General features: G+C 39.4%; 1 protein-coding gene across 3 annotated transcripts in view; it reads right to left on the reverse strand.

Annotated features, from left to right (window-relative positions):
• The window catches only part of TBC1D15 (TBC1 domain family member 15), a 29,798-nt gene extending 18,328 nt beyond the window's left edge, over positions 1-11,470 (reverse strand). For 2 of the 3 annotated variants that reach the window (XR_006416595.1, XM_044449829.1), the window contains exons 1-6: positions 11,354-11,469; positions 8,319-8,411; positions 8,058-8,132; positions 6,957-7,095; positions 2,805-3,015; positions 477-570 (exon numbers count right to left, since the gene is read on the reverse strand). Coding sequence is in view for 2 of the 3 variants with exons in the window: in XM_044449829.1 (XP_044305764.1) it covers positions 477-570; positions 2,805-3,015; positions 6,957-7,095; positions 8,058-8,132; positions 8,319-8,411; positions 11,354-11,377 (636 nt within the window). In the remaining variant the exon portion in view is untranslated. Of the gene's footprint in view, positions 1-476; positions 571-2,804; positions 3,016-6,956; positions 7,096-8,057; positions 8,133-8,318; positions 8,412-11,353 lie in introns of all 3 variants that reach the window. The other variant, XM_044449830.1, reaches the window with a different exon arrangement.
• Positions 11,471-15,103: the final 3,633 nt, after the last annotated feature.

The following is a 15,103-nucleotide window of genomic DNA, read 5'->3' on the forward strand; positions in this document are numbered from 1 at the left end:
ACCCGTCCCCCATAACCCAAGATTTGTGTCCAGGATAATCTGAAATCGGGCCCTTCCTTGAGAGTAGACCCTGCACAGAAGCCTTAAAATGACTGAAGAAAAAATAATGCCAGATATTTTCATTATTACATCCCCTGCCCTCACCTCTAAAATGTAAGATAAGGAGGGTGAACATGAACAGGCTGGATCCCTATAACACTTTATAGGGGAAAACCCTGCAGAAGTGAAGAAAAATTTTGCAAGAGAGTGATATTACTTTTATTATATTACTTTTTTTACTTTAAATATACCCACCTTTATTCTACAAGATGACAGTCACCACAAATGAGTTATAAAGCTATAAACATTTTGTTTCTACAGAAGACTATATATGTAAGCTCTCAACAGTGTGGGAATTTAATCACTTTCAAGAAAGAGGCATTTTAATAAACTGAATCATAAACTTAAAAAGTACAACACTAGTAGAGCATACAGACCTGTATTAAACCATATGTTGATTCATCAAGGAGATTTTCAAAGGACTGTGGAATACTTTGACAGTTCACAAGGATCCTTTTATCCTGAGGTGATCTGAGGCCATGAGCAAAAGAGAGTTTTGAGCAATTCAACAATTATATTTGAGAAAGCAAAACTGTTACAAATAACATTCATTGTGCAATAATTTAAGATGTATATAGGTGTAGGTATATGCACAAAATAAAAGCCTAGTTAGAAAGCTGCAAGTGTCTGATTGGCATCTCTAATTATTCAGGACATTAGATGACTGAATTCACTATTGCTAGTTCAAGAAACAAAAACATGATTATTTTTATGCATTGTTACCTGGAACACCTACAGCCTATTATTAAAGCTCTAGATAAGACTTTTAATAAATGCTATCACTTTCCAATACCAGGATGAAAGGATGCAGCATTTGTGCCAGAGGATATGAAATTCACCAAGAGATCACATCTGAAAATCACAAGAGGCCATATTATCAGTCCCGATGACATGACTGTTAATAAACCAAACCTGGGCTTATTCATACAGCACAGGAAACAGGTTCATGTTGTATCACACTAAGCTAACTCAAGAGAATGAAAAGAAATGCCTTACAATAGTTCCATTTTAATTAAACTTGCCTTGGGCTATATCAACAATAAATAAGCTTACCCAGAGCAGTAATTTACAATAGTTACCATGGTAATGTGGATTATTCCAACATAATTAAGATGAATACAGCCTTCAAATACATATATATGAAACAGATGAAAGATATATCTTTCATCTATTTCAAACTACTAATTTGGTACTAGTACCTGGAAAAACTATTAAAAACTTCTAACAGATTGAGTGCTAAGTAGAATACACCTGCTCAGGAGTCCATTTTCACAAGTAGTTCAAAGATGCACAATCATGGTTAAGGAATATATACAAACAAAGGCTGAAGATAATGCTATCTTGGTGTTAGCGTTTGTTCAATCCACCACAGAAAATCCCTCCTCACTGCTGATCATCAGGCCTTTGGTTCTAATCTTAATTTTCTTATGTGCCATAGTTCAATCTTCTTTTACTAAGGCTTCCTTAAAGGCAACCTAGAAATAATTTAGATAGGATATGTACTATCATTCTCATTATCTGGGTTATCCATTTTGATCCAAGATGAGTTACTAGAATAAACTCTTTTACGTAGTTATGAATCAAGGAAAGAGGTGAGCAAGAGACAGACTCAGGGGTTACAGAGGACAAGAGAGGGCTTGATAGCCTAGCTGTGTGCAGAATGTTAGTCCAAATACAAAGCTCTTAACATAGCCAAAAATAGGGAGTCACCTTTGTATCTCCACATGCATTCTTTAAAATGTGGATGTTTTGCTTAGTAAAGCTTAACCAAGGCCACCTTAAAAAGAGATCCAATTGAACTGCTATTCCTAGGAAAGCAGAACATCATTGTACCCCATTATAACAACTGGATAAAAAATACCTCAAACCTTGCTAGCAGTCCCTATTTTGCATCCATGCTCATTTATTGTCATAGAAAGCTAACAGGGGCAAGAGAATCAATACAGGAAACTGTTACTCTAGCACTCTTTTTCCCCACATGCACTGTTATCTTTCTTCCTATATACCACGAGGCTATCAGCTGGGATCCTCTAAGTACATCTACAAGTCAATGATGTATGTAGATCACATGATCACGTACACATGATCAAACAATACTTGCGTTCCAAATAAGTGTTCCCCAACTTACTCTTCTGGGCGCAACTTTTTCTGTTGACCAAATTTGAGTACCATGGCTTCTTTGAGGAGCAAGTAAGTCACGAATAACCATTGTCTGTTCTAGGATTATTCGAGTGTTGTTATTCCTCTAACAAGTCATTCTGCCTGGTTCTGCATAAGACAAGGTATTCCTACGCAAACAATTTGGAAAATGGTGCCCAATTCACTGGGCAGGGATTAAAACAAGCCACTGTGGCTTATTTAAGCCAACATAACTTGGTTGATTGTGCAAACTGGCCTAATATAAGCATTCCTCAGGGAAATATTTCTTATTGCCTTCAATTTCTACACAACACGTTAGTTAAGTAGCATCCTGCAATAACACTGTAGGAGTCCACAGATTCTCTGGAACACTGCATTTGTTAAATTTGATATTTTAAAAATGCAACGAATGCATATTATTGAGCCTACTGATGTTGGGTATTAATATGAACAGAATTTAACTAATGGCCAGTTTTTAGTCTTTAAAAAATCAATTCCTTCTTAACCTTACAAACTATAGAACTAGGTTGTTTTTTCATTCAAGAATCTTCATTAAGAATACTTACTCATACAGCACCACATATTTTTTCAACGACTGAATCAATAAACTACTGTCTCCATGATGGAAGTGAAGAGCTGGGAGGACGACATCATCCTTTAAACAGAACACCAAATAGGACCACCCCATTCCTTCTTTGTTTTGTTTAATGGACTTCAGATCTGTCAAACTGAACAGGAAGGACCACTTGCTCCCTCCATTTGTACAGACAGTCGCATCTGAAGTATAAGAAAAATAATGTTTTGCTTCTTCACTTTAAACCAATATGCAACACACAACACTGGAACATATTAACAGTCTTCTGAGAGTAAGTATATATGGCATCATAGCAGCACACACTATACTCAATTCTTAGTTTTCAATAGTATCTCTTCACCTACTGATTTCTAGCTGGCTAAGCACTGGTATACATTCAGATGGTCAATCACTGGTTAAAAGAAAACACTGGACTACAAGGAGAAAGCCTTGGAAATGAAAGTAGCTAAATTTTACCAGAATTAGGTCACTAATAAAGGAAAATTAAGTCCCGAGTATTAATTGGCTCGTTTCCAAAATACAACTTTAGGTCAAAATAATTCAAAATTATGAGGGGGATGTCTGATTATGCTCATTGTCCTTATCATCTGAATCTAGATTGTAGGATTCTGGTGAATCTGGAATTGGCAAGTCCTCACCATGGGGTACAGGTCACAGTGCAGATTGAATGTTTGGATATTCTACAGTTCACTTGAAGAGTTCAAGAAGCTGAGATCCCTTTTGCAACTGGGGGAACCATGCAAAAATAGCATTTGTTACTATGATTGATGGGTTCCCTCCACACCACTGGGACTGCAAAAGGCATGGACTTTTTCTTCTTGTTTAGCCAATGACGCAGATAAGTTGCACATGTAATGCAACAATAATGAGGGGCCCAACTCTTGTCCTGATCCCCTATTTTGCATCCAAAATATAGGTGGTCTGCCTTTTTTTACCACTGCCATCATACTGCACTTTTTGAGATGCAAATATAACCTTGCCACAAATGTAGCAGAAGTTATCTGTGTTGTTTACAAGGTTTTGAGGCATCTTGAATTCTGAGGAAAATATGCAACTGTTCCTTGGAAATGTTAGGCAATGACACTTTCACAAGCCACCAGATGTAATTGTATGATGTGTAGATCTGACCAAGACAAATGTACCTTGCAATAAAAGAACAATAAATTACAGTTAGGTAATAATCTTTAGTCTCAAAGTAAAGATAAATTTATACACTTCCATGTGGTACCATTTTCATTGTTCTACCATACTTTGTCGAGAAGTTACGAGGTATCACGATCATCAGACACCTCCCTCCCTTGTAGACAAATATACTCGCCTGTGTATAAATCTTTATTCTGAAATATCTTGAAAATTTTAGCCAACCAGCACCTTTATCATCTGCTTTCTAATTCATCTAATCAAATTATATAAGAATTAGCACATTTTATCTTGGAGGTCGATAATTTCCCAAAATTTATAGACCAGTGAAATGGAAGATTCTGCTCAATACTTTGGAGAATATCACCTAATACAGTCAATGACAACTGGCACTAGATGGATCAATAGTCTGACAGTATAAGGCAATTTATATGTACCTTTGCCATTTGACCAGCCTCCTCATATTTCAAGTCTTGGTACATTCAGTTCTTTCCTTCCCAACCAGCAACTAGGATAGCATTAGCTATGCTGTGCCTTTATCAAGATACAATATCCTGTCAAAGTACTGTGATTATTCAATTATACCCAGAGTGTTTATTTAGTGTTACATCAGCATACAGAAATTATTCAGAGGATTACAGCCCACCACTCATTCCACTTGCCACCACTTCACCACACACATTTCTAGTACTGTGATCCAGCATACAGTTCTGTTTATTATATTCTAACAATAATGGCTTTCTAGTACTTTGAGCCTAGAAGACAAACCCCCAAGCTACATATGTAACTGGATTATGATAGTAACTATAAGCATGCCTCAGTCACTCCTCTGGGGTGATTTATTTATTTTTATTTTATTTTATTTTTCGATTTATATCCTGCCTTTTTCCTCAAAGGGCTCAAGGCAGCTTACATCATTCTCCTCCTCCATCTTATTCCCACAACAACAACCCTGTGAGGTAGGTTGGGCTGAGAGTCTGTGACTGGCCCAAAGTCACCCAGTTGGCTCCATGGCCGAGCAGGGACTAGAACCCAAATCGTATGAGTCCCAGTCCCATGCTCTTAACGACTACACCACACTGGAGATCATGTGTTAACAATAGTGTTAATCCTGGGAAACTGCTGCTTATCCTACAACAGCAGTCTAAAGTTCTAACATGTAGTAACAATTGTTAATAAGCTATCCAGTTCATGTGTGTTGCTCTAACATCCTTCACAGCTCAAATTACTAAATATATTTACTAGAAATATTTACAGGTGAAAGTTTTAATTTTGAACAATCACACTGAAGAACTAAAATAAGCCATTATTACTATAGGCAATTAAATAATTTCCTTTAATATCTGTCTCAATCCAGTTTATTCTGGATTTTAATCCCCCATGGCCTGAGTACTACTGAGTCCAGTGACATTTCTCCACAAAAAGCTTATTCTACACTCAGCTAGAAAAAGTTCACAAATTTTAGTAAACAAAGCTTCTTCATGGAGAACAAATAAAAGAAAAAGGCACCTAAATTCTAACAACCCATTTCCAAAGATTTTTTTAAATATATATGCATATATAAACATATACAGTTTCTTACATAGGTTTTGAAATGGGAAGCTAGGATTGTTATCTGAATACTTCAAAATGCATTACTGTCTATTAGACAATGTGTTACAGGAGGTAGACATTTATTCTTCTAATTTTATAGCACCAGTCCTTCAACCATCAGGTGAATTCAGAATGTCTTTCTCTTTCCATTTGCTAATGTGCATGAAGCAGGTTAAAATTTTAAAGAAGTGCATCAGTGAATATGAAAGATCCGACAACATGCAGTGATAGCCACAATTCTGGATGGCTAAAAGCAGAATGGACAAGTTCATGCAAGGATAAGGCTATCAATCCTTGTCACTCGTATGCTACCTCCAGTACGCTTATGTACACTAGTTGCTCAAGAATGTAGGCAGAAGGATACTGTTGCATTCATGCCCTACTAACAGGTTTCCCCTGATAAGCTGGTTAGCCACAGTGCATGCAGAATGCTGGACTACATGGACTCCACCCCGGTCAGATCCAGTGTGGTTCTTACGTTCTTAAAAACTGTCCCAGTCCAAAATTTATCTGTGTACTAACTTTCTGCTCAAAAAAAGAAACTACTGGACATTTCAAAAACATATGTTCAAAAAAGCATTAACCATATTGCACATCCAGCAATTTGCCAAATTAGCCAATTCCTTATCAAAGAGATATTGTAGTATTAAATAGACATGGTACAAAAAGTTTTGCTGAATAAAACACAGCCTAATATACATAGACATGACAGGTAGATGCCAAAGTGGTGATACACTGATTAAGTTTTTTTATGGTGATATTCATAGTAGTTTGTCAAATTCTCAAACATGTCTGCAGTCCAAAATGGTTGTGGACCTCTGAACTACATAATTTTCTGATATATTAAGCTGCAACACTCCCTTTACTAGTTTCCCACCATCGTCAATCCCTCTTAAAATGAATTAGGTAGTATTACTTTCTCTGGAGATGTTATTCTGCTGGGGAAGAATAATTGTTCTGCAAGTATACATAGCAAAGAAGAATAATAGTTCTCCAAAATCTGACTAAATACAAACCTCTTTACCCAAATCAACAGTAACCTAAAGGGAAAAAAACTGAACAAGGAAGGAACAAACTGCATTTCGGATACAAACAATTCTGTCAGGAAAAATGAAAGTGGAGAGGACACACTGACTGTTGACAAACACCCTTTTACTCGTATTCACTCTGATTAGGAGACGAAGAACCTGCGTCTCCACTACTGACAGATAATTAACAATACCAGCTAAGGAAAGTTTTGCAAACAACAAAGCTTCTATAATAAACAGGGACCAAATACACAATCTTAGGAGTGTCCTCAATATATACATAGCTCTGAACTTGGGATCATCCCTCACTGAACTGGACTAACTAAGGGACCTCTACTGCGATAGACAATATTCTTCTGTACCTCCATTTGACTGTGGTTTCTTTTTGAAAGAGACTGTGTTGACCATATCCCATTCTGCCTCATAGCTGTTCATATGTTCTGGCCCTCGCTGAGTCTTTTCCTTAGGACTCTGGACCCACTCAACAACAGAACTGGAATCCTAAAAAAGATATAAAAACAGAATGCCAGTTTTTCTTGAAAGTAGTTAGGCAGGCCATTTTAATTTCCATAACTATAAAGTGATCTTGTAAAAGATGCACTACACTTTTTGTCAAAACCAACTGAAGCTAAAAGACAGAGTGAGTGAAACCCTAGCATCCTTTGGTGGAAATAACTATCAAGGAGTAAGAGAATTCTGATGTGTTTCCACACAGAAGAAACAGCAGCATTTTAGTTTCAAACAAAAAGCAAAATGCCTTAAGCTTATGAATAACTCAGTTACAGTACATTCAATCCTTCACTTGTCCAGGCTGTTAGTGCTTTCCCAACTCCATGTTACTCTCCTCTCATTCCTCACTGCAGGCTTTTTTCCTCTGTTCCCACTTCCAACCTTTGATATCAAAGTACAAGGGGAAGCCATATGGACGTTTATCATGCTTGCTATATGTCATCAATGCAACCCCAGATAGATTTCAGTCAAAACAATCTTGTCTATACCAGAGGTGGCCTAACTGAGGCTTGGGAGCCACATGCAGCTCTTTGAGTTTATTTGGCAGCTTGCCACTCACTGCTGTAGATGCCCACAAGTGCCCACCTGCTGCTCACCAACCCCCCACCACTGTTGCCTGCAGGCACCTGCTTGCTACCCATTGCTGCTGCCCACAGGTACCTACTTGCAGTTCTCAAACAACTGACATGTGGCTCTTCCACCGAGCAAGTCTAGCCATCCCTGCTCTATACCAATAGCATATGATAACATAAAAGAACTTCATCCTTCTCATGGCAAGTCTGGAGATCTGTAAATCCTGTATGCAACACTCAAGATAGAGAATTCAGGCTTTTATGCTAATTCCTCATGCAAAAGCAGAAATGATTTCTGAATATCAAAGACAGGTTTTATTTTGCCTCTTTTTAAAGCAAGCTTCCACACCTTTCAAGGAAGATTGCTGCAAGTAAACATACCTTTCTAGCATATAGTATATTAGAAGAGTCTAATGAATCATCCACTGGTCTCCAGTCGACCACCACATCAGTATCCTACAACACAAATTACGTAATTATTCAAACGCATCTCAATAATAAGGTTATACTTTTTCCTATTTATAAAAATAATAGAGTTCATTTAATTTACATACATATGAGATACACTTGTCAGTAAGACATCTAGATTGATAGAAGACATGCTTAAAGACAAGAAACAGCATGATTTTTTAAATTTTGCACCTTTTCTATGACTCGTAGGATCCCAGATAGCCAAGAATCCTGATCGTTTCCACTGGAGGAATGAATGGAAACCCCTTCTTGTTCATATACAACCTAAAAGAATAAAAAAAGAATAAAGACAGATGTTTCATAACAGTATTTTTGCCAATCTAATGTACTGAGAATAGGACCAACTGCTGTAATCCAACCTGTACCATTTTTCAGGGTGACCAGATCTGCCTGATAGTATGTGACACAAAGATGTAACAAACTGGATAGGGTTTCTGTTAGAAAAGGCTACCACTCTATCTACTGATATTGCCGGTCCAACTGGGAAAACATACAGGACTCCAGTTCTGCAGTAAGTATTGCCTAGATATGCCCGAAGTAACAGAAGACTTGTGCCTACTCTGTGCTAGGAAGCACATGGCATATGTTAGGGTATACTTGTTATAGGTTTCTATAATGCTGAACCGTAGTAACAAAGAGATATGCCTATGCCCTCATTCATGACAGCAAACATCAATGTTTCCTTGCCTGTATACATATCTAGAATAAAGATAAGTTATATTCAATTATGAAAGTATATATATCCACTATTGATCTGCTTGTTTGGATACATAACTGTCTTCTGCTTGTTTAGAAAGAAAAAAGTTCTAAAATTCCAAAAGGTCTCAGAACCCTCAGAACTTGGAGGGTTGAAGGCACCCAGTTAAGGAAGCAAGAATGACCTTAGCATTCCTCCTACCCTGCAAAAGACACAAATAGTTCATTTCAGCTATCAATGTCTTCCCCCACCCTCTGCTCAAGAGGAGGAGAGGATGAGACACTGCCAGGATTCCTCATATCCCAGCAGAGTCTCACTCCTTCTCTTCCCATTCCCTGGAACATGCCACCCATTACTTAACTTTTTGTACACCCATTTATGATTTCAGGACTTTTATACATTGATTCTGAAGGCACTATGTGGCTGAAGTCCCAACACTGAACTCAGAATTAATTTCTGAGGCCACAGGTAGGATTTCAGCCTATACTATGGCTGTCTGGAGGCCACAGAATTGTACCCTAAAAGGAGATATGATAAATGCTTATGAAAACACTATGTATCCAATAAAGTAAATTAGTATAAAATTAAGGACATAAAGTATTTCCACAAGCAACAACTAATGTATGAAAGTCAGTGCCAGGAAAATGCTAATGGCAAATGCCTTAGATGGCTTTAGAAGGAGATATGGCTTGACTCCATATATTTGCTAATCAAGGACTATTGGTCCCGTGAAAGCTAAATGGACCTTCCATTTTCAGAAGTAGTATGCCAGTAAATGCAAGCTATTGATGTGCAACAGCAGGGGAAGCTTATTAATTCATGCTCTACTGTGAGGTTGGCCACTGTGCATGGCTATTTATTAACAGACTACATGGATGTTTGACCAGATCTGGCTCCCACAATTTGTGATAGATTGCTGTGTTGCCACGTCTACCTCAGATATAATTCAAACCAAAGCTGGGTGTCAGAAAATCAGACTGAGTTCATTGACTCTACTTTATGTCCAGTTGACTAAATCATAGCAATGGGTAGCACACAGCATAAATGGTTTGTATCTGTCACTGTGGTTTTTAATGCTATTTTAGTTTATTTTTATGTGATTCCACTTATTTTTTTTGTACAGAAACTCAATTGGTTTCAGGAAATGCATACTCAATAAAATAATAATAAATTAAGAGGACAACTATTCCAAGTCACTGGTAAGTTTCGTGGTTACCTTGCAAATTTAACACTAAATTCAGAGTATAGTTCTATACATATTCAGACAAAAGTACTTCTATAACAACACCATACCCTGGCAAACATGACTAGTTGGAGAATGCTGGGACTTCTTTTTTTACCTAAACAAGTCTAGGATTACACCCTATGCGAATATTTGAGCCTCAGTCACCCAATGTCCATGTACGGTGTTCTATTTACTATATTGGTCTACATCACTTATTGTAGCAATCACTGTGAAAAGTCCACTGCATTAGTAAGGGATGGATGCCTATTAGCCCCTGTTCTATTTTCACTGTTTTCATGCCCTGTCCTGCATTCTGCCACTGCCAAACTCATCCAAATTGGTTCTCCTATTTGACAGATGTCCTACTCCCACACTTAACCATTTTACTTGCCCATGCACTTAACTTTACAATAAGCCAGATAGCTAATCTTATTGCTAGCTATATTAATTACCAAGCTTCTCTGTAAGAAATGCACACACACAAAAGAACACTGTAAGCAAACATTCTGTCAAGTTGCTTTTGTCTGCATTTTGATAACACAGCAGACAACTTAGTGTGATCCTAGTACTCTCCAGATGTTTTAGATGTCAACTCGCATGAGTTGCCACCAGAATCGACAAGAATACTAGGAGCTGGACTCCAAACATCTGAAGGATATCAGGCTAGGGGAAACCTGTCTATAATCACAAAATACAAATTAGTCTGGTTTCCGATAGACTTCCAAGCTCTCCTCCATATGCCAAGCACAAGAGCAGCAAAAGTGTGAGGATAGGCTCTGCCTTCCAAGTCATTCAGGGGATGGATGTGCAACATGTTGACCCGAAAATGCTTGAGCGTCTGAAAATGGTAAACGAATGAATGGCAGTTATAGCAGGAAAGTTAATTTGCCATATGAGACTGTTCCGGTCCAAGGAAACCCACGTTGCACGCCCCTCACAGGCAGAGGCATAACCGCTCCCCTACCCGAGGCAGCTTCCACGTGTCAGAGAACAGTAGCTCCGGGACGAGCATTACGGCTCTCGCCACCGGGTGAAGGCACGGCCCATGCCACCGCACACAATCAAACCACGCCACCTCCTCGAGGGACGTCAGCCAAAGGCCTGACACCGTCCCTCCTTAGCCGGGAACACTGAGTCATCGCGCCCCCCGCCGCCACAGCTCCTCAACAATAAAGCATCCACGGCAGGTGATGAGACGGGGAACTTCTCCACTACCAGAACCCCTTCAAGGAACTGCCCTCAGCCTGGAATCGAGAAAGCGTCTTCTTCCTCCCTTCCTCTTACCTTTCCACCCGCATGAGACGCCATGTTGGCTACAAATGTTTATGATGACGTTGCTCTCTTCACGTGCTCCTAGCAGCTCCACAACAACTTCGATCCAACCCCGCCTCGTAGGCCCCGGCAGGTCGACGCATGCGCACCTTTAAAAAAAAACCCGGCGGGCGAGGGGGCGTGGCAAAAAAGAGAAACGGATCGTGTGCCGACGGAAGCCAACGAAAATGACCGAAAGCGGTAATGGAGAAAGTGGTGGGACTCGATGGGCGGAGCTGCCGTGTGGTGATGTTGCTCGCTCCTCTTCCCTGAGCGGTTTTGAGGAAAAAGATCCGCTCGGCGTTCTGTGAGAGAGGCTCGGTCCGCTTTGCTTTCCCGCCTATCTTTCGGTGGGCGAAAGCCGAGAGACGAGCAAGCCCAGTTCTCCCCAGAACCGCTGAGGCAGCGCTTCGTCAGGGCTCAGCTCGCCCTTGCCTTTCCCGACGAAAAGCTGGCGCAGCGAGGGAGAGGGCAAATACTGTGTGGAAATGTGGGGGCGGGTGCATAATAGTGGTGGCCCCGCGCACGGTTTGCTTGAATTTCATAGCCTTGTCCTGCCACAGAAAAATGCTGCCCAGCGGGGAACATCTGCTGAAATACTGGCATGGGGCGGGGCCCACCATGTTCTCCATCCGCAGGTTTTTACTTACTGTTGTAAACGGCCCAGAGAGCTTCGACTACGGTACGAGTATAGAATTGAAATAAATAAATCCCTCCAACATGTCAGAACATAAGTGAATTAAAGGAGCGATCCGGTGTATGTTTAAGTGGGGGAGGGAGCCCTACAATTGCCACAATTCCCCAGTTAGCAAGGCTGACCAGAGAATACTGGGAGTCGTAAGGACTTTTTCTAAACTTGCAGGGGTTGCACCGAGTCTCTCGTCTGTTAAAGATTTGCTTTTAATAGAATGCATCTAAGTCATACAAGTGTTACTTTAAAATAAGCTATACTTTTGTTTGAATTCCTTGGTCATCACCCACCCGTGGACTGTCATCAGGATGCATTCCTCAGTTCTATCTTCCATTGCATTCTTTCTTTCTAGTCTCGTAGGACACTGGCACCATTTTCAACCATTTTTCCTGAGAGTTTTTGTCAGAGATTAGGCTCCTAGACATCACTGCAGTTGGTTAGGCTGCCTATTAAATGTAAATTAAGTTTGTTTTCCCCTGCCCTGGTGTTTTGTTTTTGATGTTGTTTTTGTTGGGGGGTTTTTTGGCGGGGGGTTGAATGGCCACAGAAAATGCCTAAAACGGAGAAGCATATTAAAACCTTGGCTTTCATTACCTTTAATTGTAAATTCCAATCACAGGAAGGTGTACAGTTCAGCATTCTGTCCCATTCCAACTAATGGTGATCTGTATATTCTGCACATTCACTAATCCATAGAAAATAGTAAATGGTCCATCTTCTCACTCATAGCATCTACACCGAGGAGATAATGCACATCCAAAGAAAAGGCCAAAGAAATACAGGTGAACAGGTGGTCATCCATTGCTTAGATCAGTAATTCCCCGTTAATGGTCCTGCCCCCCTAGGAACAATGGAAAGATCCAGAGCAGCAATGATTGGCTGCTTTAAATTTGCAGTAGAGCAATAGACCTAATACAAAGAAAAAAGGATGGAGGCGCTAGGGCTGTTGCCCAAGAGGAAAGGGGACAGCAGCCCAAAAAGGTTGGAGACCACTGGATTAAACAAACACATGTGCATCTTTAGTCCACAAACTTACTTTGAAAATTCTGAATTAGTATTGCTTTCTCTTGTAAATTTTTTAAATGCAAACAATAAAAGCGAGGGAGAGGGAAGTATATGGATAAATGTACAATGTATAGGTTGTTAATGTACATTCAAAGGAATTCAAGAGAGCTGTCTGAAGACAATGGTGGGGCAAGGCTAGAAATGCAAATATGACTTATGTGTAACACCTGCTCATCAGTGTAGTGGCATTGCGCTACAGTCCTGGAAATTATACATCTGTATAGCTCCCTCTTGAAACATCTCAAATTTCTACTATGCTCTGTAAGGGAAAAGGAAAGGGTATGGCAAAGACTTCACTGGAATAGTAATACATTTGATACTACTAGACTGGTTTTTCAGCTTTCAAGAGGAATCATAATACCACTTTAGCGGATGATTTGCAGTAGATTGCAACCATATTTATGGTGCCATTTTGGTATTCTCTTTGTTTGTAAATGTAATAGGCAGCTAGCCTCAATAACATTCAGCACACTATTTGCGCTGGCTGCTAAAGCTTAACTATTGTTGTCTCTGTTTCCTGTTCCCAAGTAGAATCTAATTTAACTTTCATGGCTTATATTGGCATGCTTGACAGGTTATGAACATTCACACTAAACTTTCCAAGTCAGTATGCAAAAATGTCAGAAGACAGTGAGAGCAGCCATAGACACAAATTCAAGCGGGAACACAACCATTATTTTTATTAGGACCAATCCTGATTTACAATGATACTCGAGCATTCAAGTTGAGGGCACTGTTGCACTCACATCCTGCTTGTGAGCTTCCAATAGGTAGCCATTTGGCTGTGTGAACAGAAATCCGGACTAGGGGTCTTCAGTCTGATTCAGCAAAGCTCTTATATTCTTTACAGCATTCATCATCAGGCACTGTGTTGAAGAATAGCTTCTGTCTTGGAAAAAATACAGATACCACATTTCACTATACCAGAAGAACTGCATTTCTGTGTTCAGTTATCAAGGACTCATCTCCACAGATTTTTACCATTACTTAAGCATGCATAGCATGGATCTAGAAGAATCCCACAGTTGCCAACTGTTTAGGATGGTGTCTGGTATTTCTGCTTTTCTTCTGTACCTACAGTGTTAAACTTGTGCAAGTGACCTAATCTTTCTACAATGACCAATACCACAGAATCCAGATTACTACACATAGGTACAACGCTGAGTTTACATGCAGTTTAACACTGATAATATCTAGACTGAGCTGACAATCTCTAGATTAATTTGAATACAACTGTTGTTTGTTCAGTTAACATATTAGTTGCCAATGGCCTTTCTATATCAATTTGGAGCTGTATAATTACATGTTTTTAAAAACAACTCCACAGAAGTGTAAGGTTATTCATTATTGAAAAACAAAGTTAAATAGACCCACTGAAATTAGCAGAGTAATCTAAACTTCAACCACAGAGAGGCATATATTAATCTAGTGGAATGTTCTGTTCTTCAAAGATGTCTCCTGCTATACCACCAGAAAAAAAATTCCTTGAATTTCAAAAGCATTTTGCCTTGTGGCATGGTGGGGTGGTGGTCACCAAGCAAGCATCTCTCAGTCCATCTTGGGCTCATGGAATTCGCTTCCCTATCCAGAAGAAATTGAGTTCCGTTTATCTGAGGGGACTTCAGCTTTGCATTTCTTTAATAGCAATTCCTCCACACCACTTTTAAATCTAACAGGACATTAGTGACAGTGTCTACTTTAACTATTGTTGACTTTTAGCATGAGTGCTAAACTATCCATTATCTAGCATTAAGAGGCAAATAGCACAATTTCCATGGAAAATATAATGCCCATTTTTTCCAATTGCATAACGGGTTAATTGTATTCACCTCAAAGATGTTCAAAATACTAGAGTTATGTCAGGCAACACCATCATTAGAAGGACTGGAATTTCAATACTTCTATTAAAGCCTATTCAACTTTCCCAACATCTACCACATTCCAAACCCTCCACTTTTATTCCCGTT

Source organism: Varanus komodoensis, unplaced genomic scaffold, assembly GCF_004798865.1.
Source record: "Varanus komodoensis strain SLA01 unplaced genomic scaffold, ASM479886v1 scaffold61, whole genome shotgun sequence".
Classification (NCBI taxonomy): Eukaryota; Metazoa; Chordata; class Lepidosauria; order Squamata; family Varanidae; genus Varanus; species Varanus komodoensis.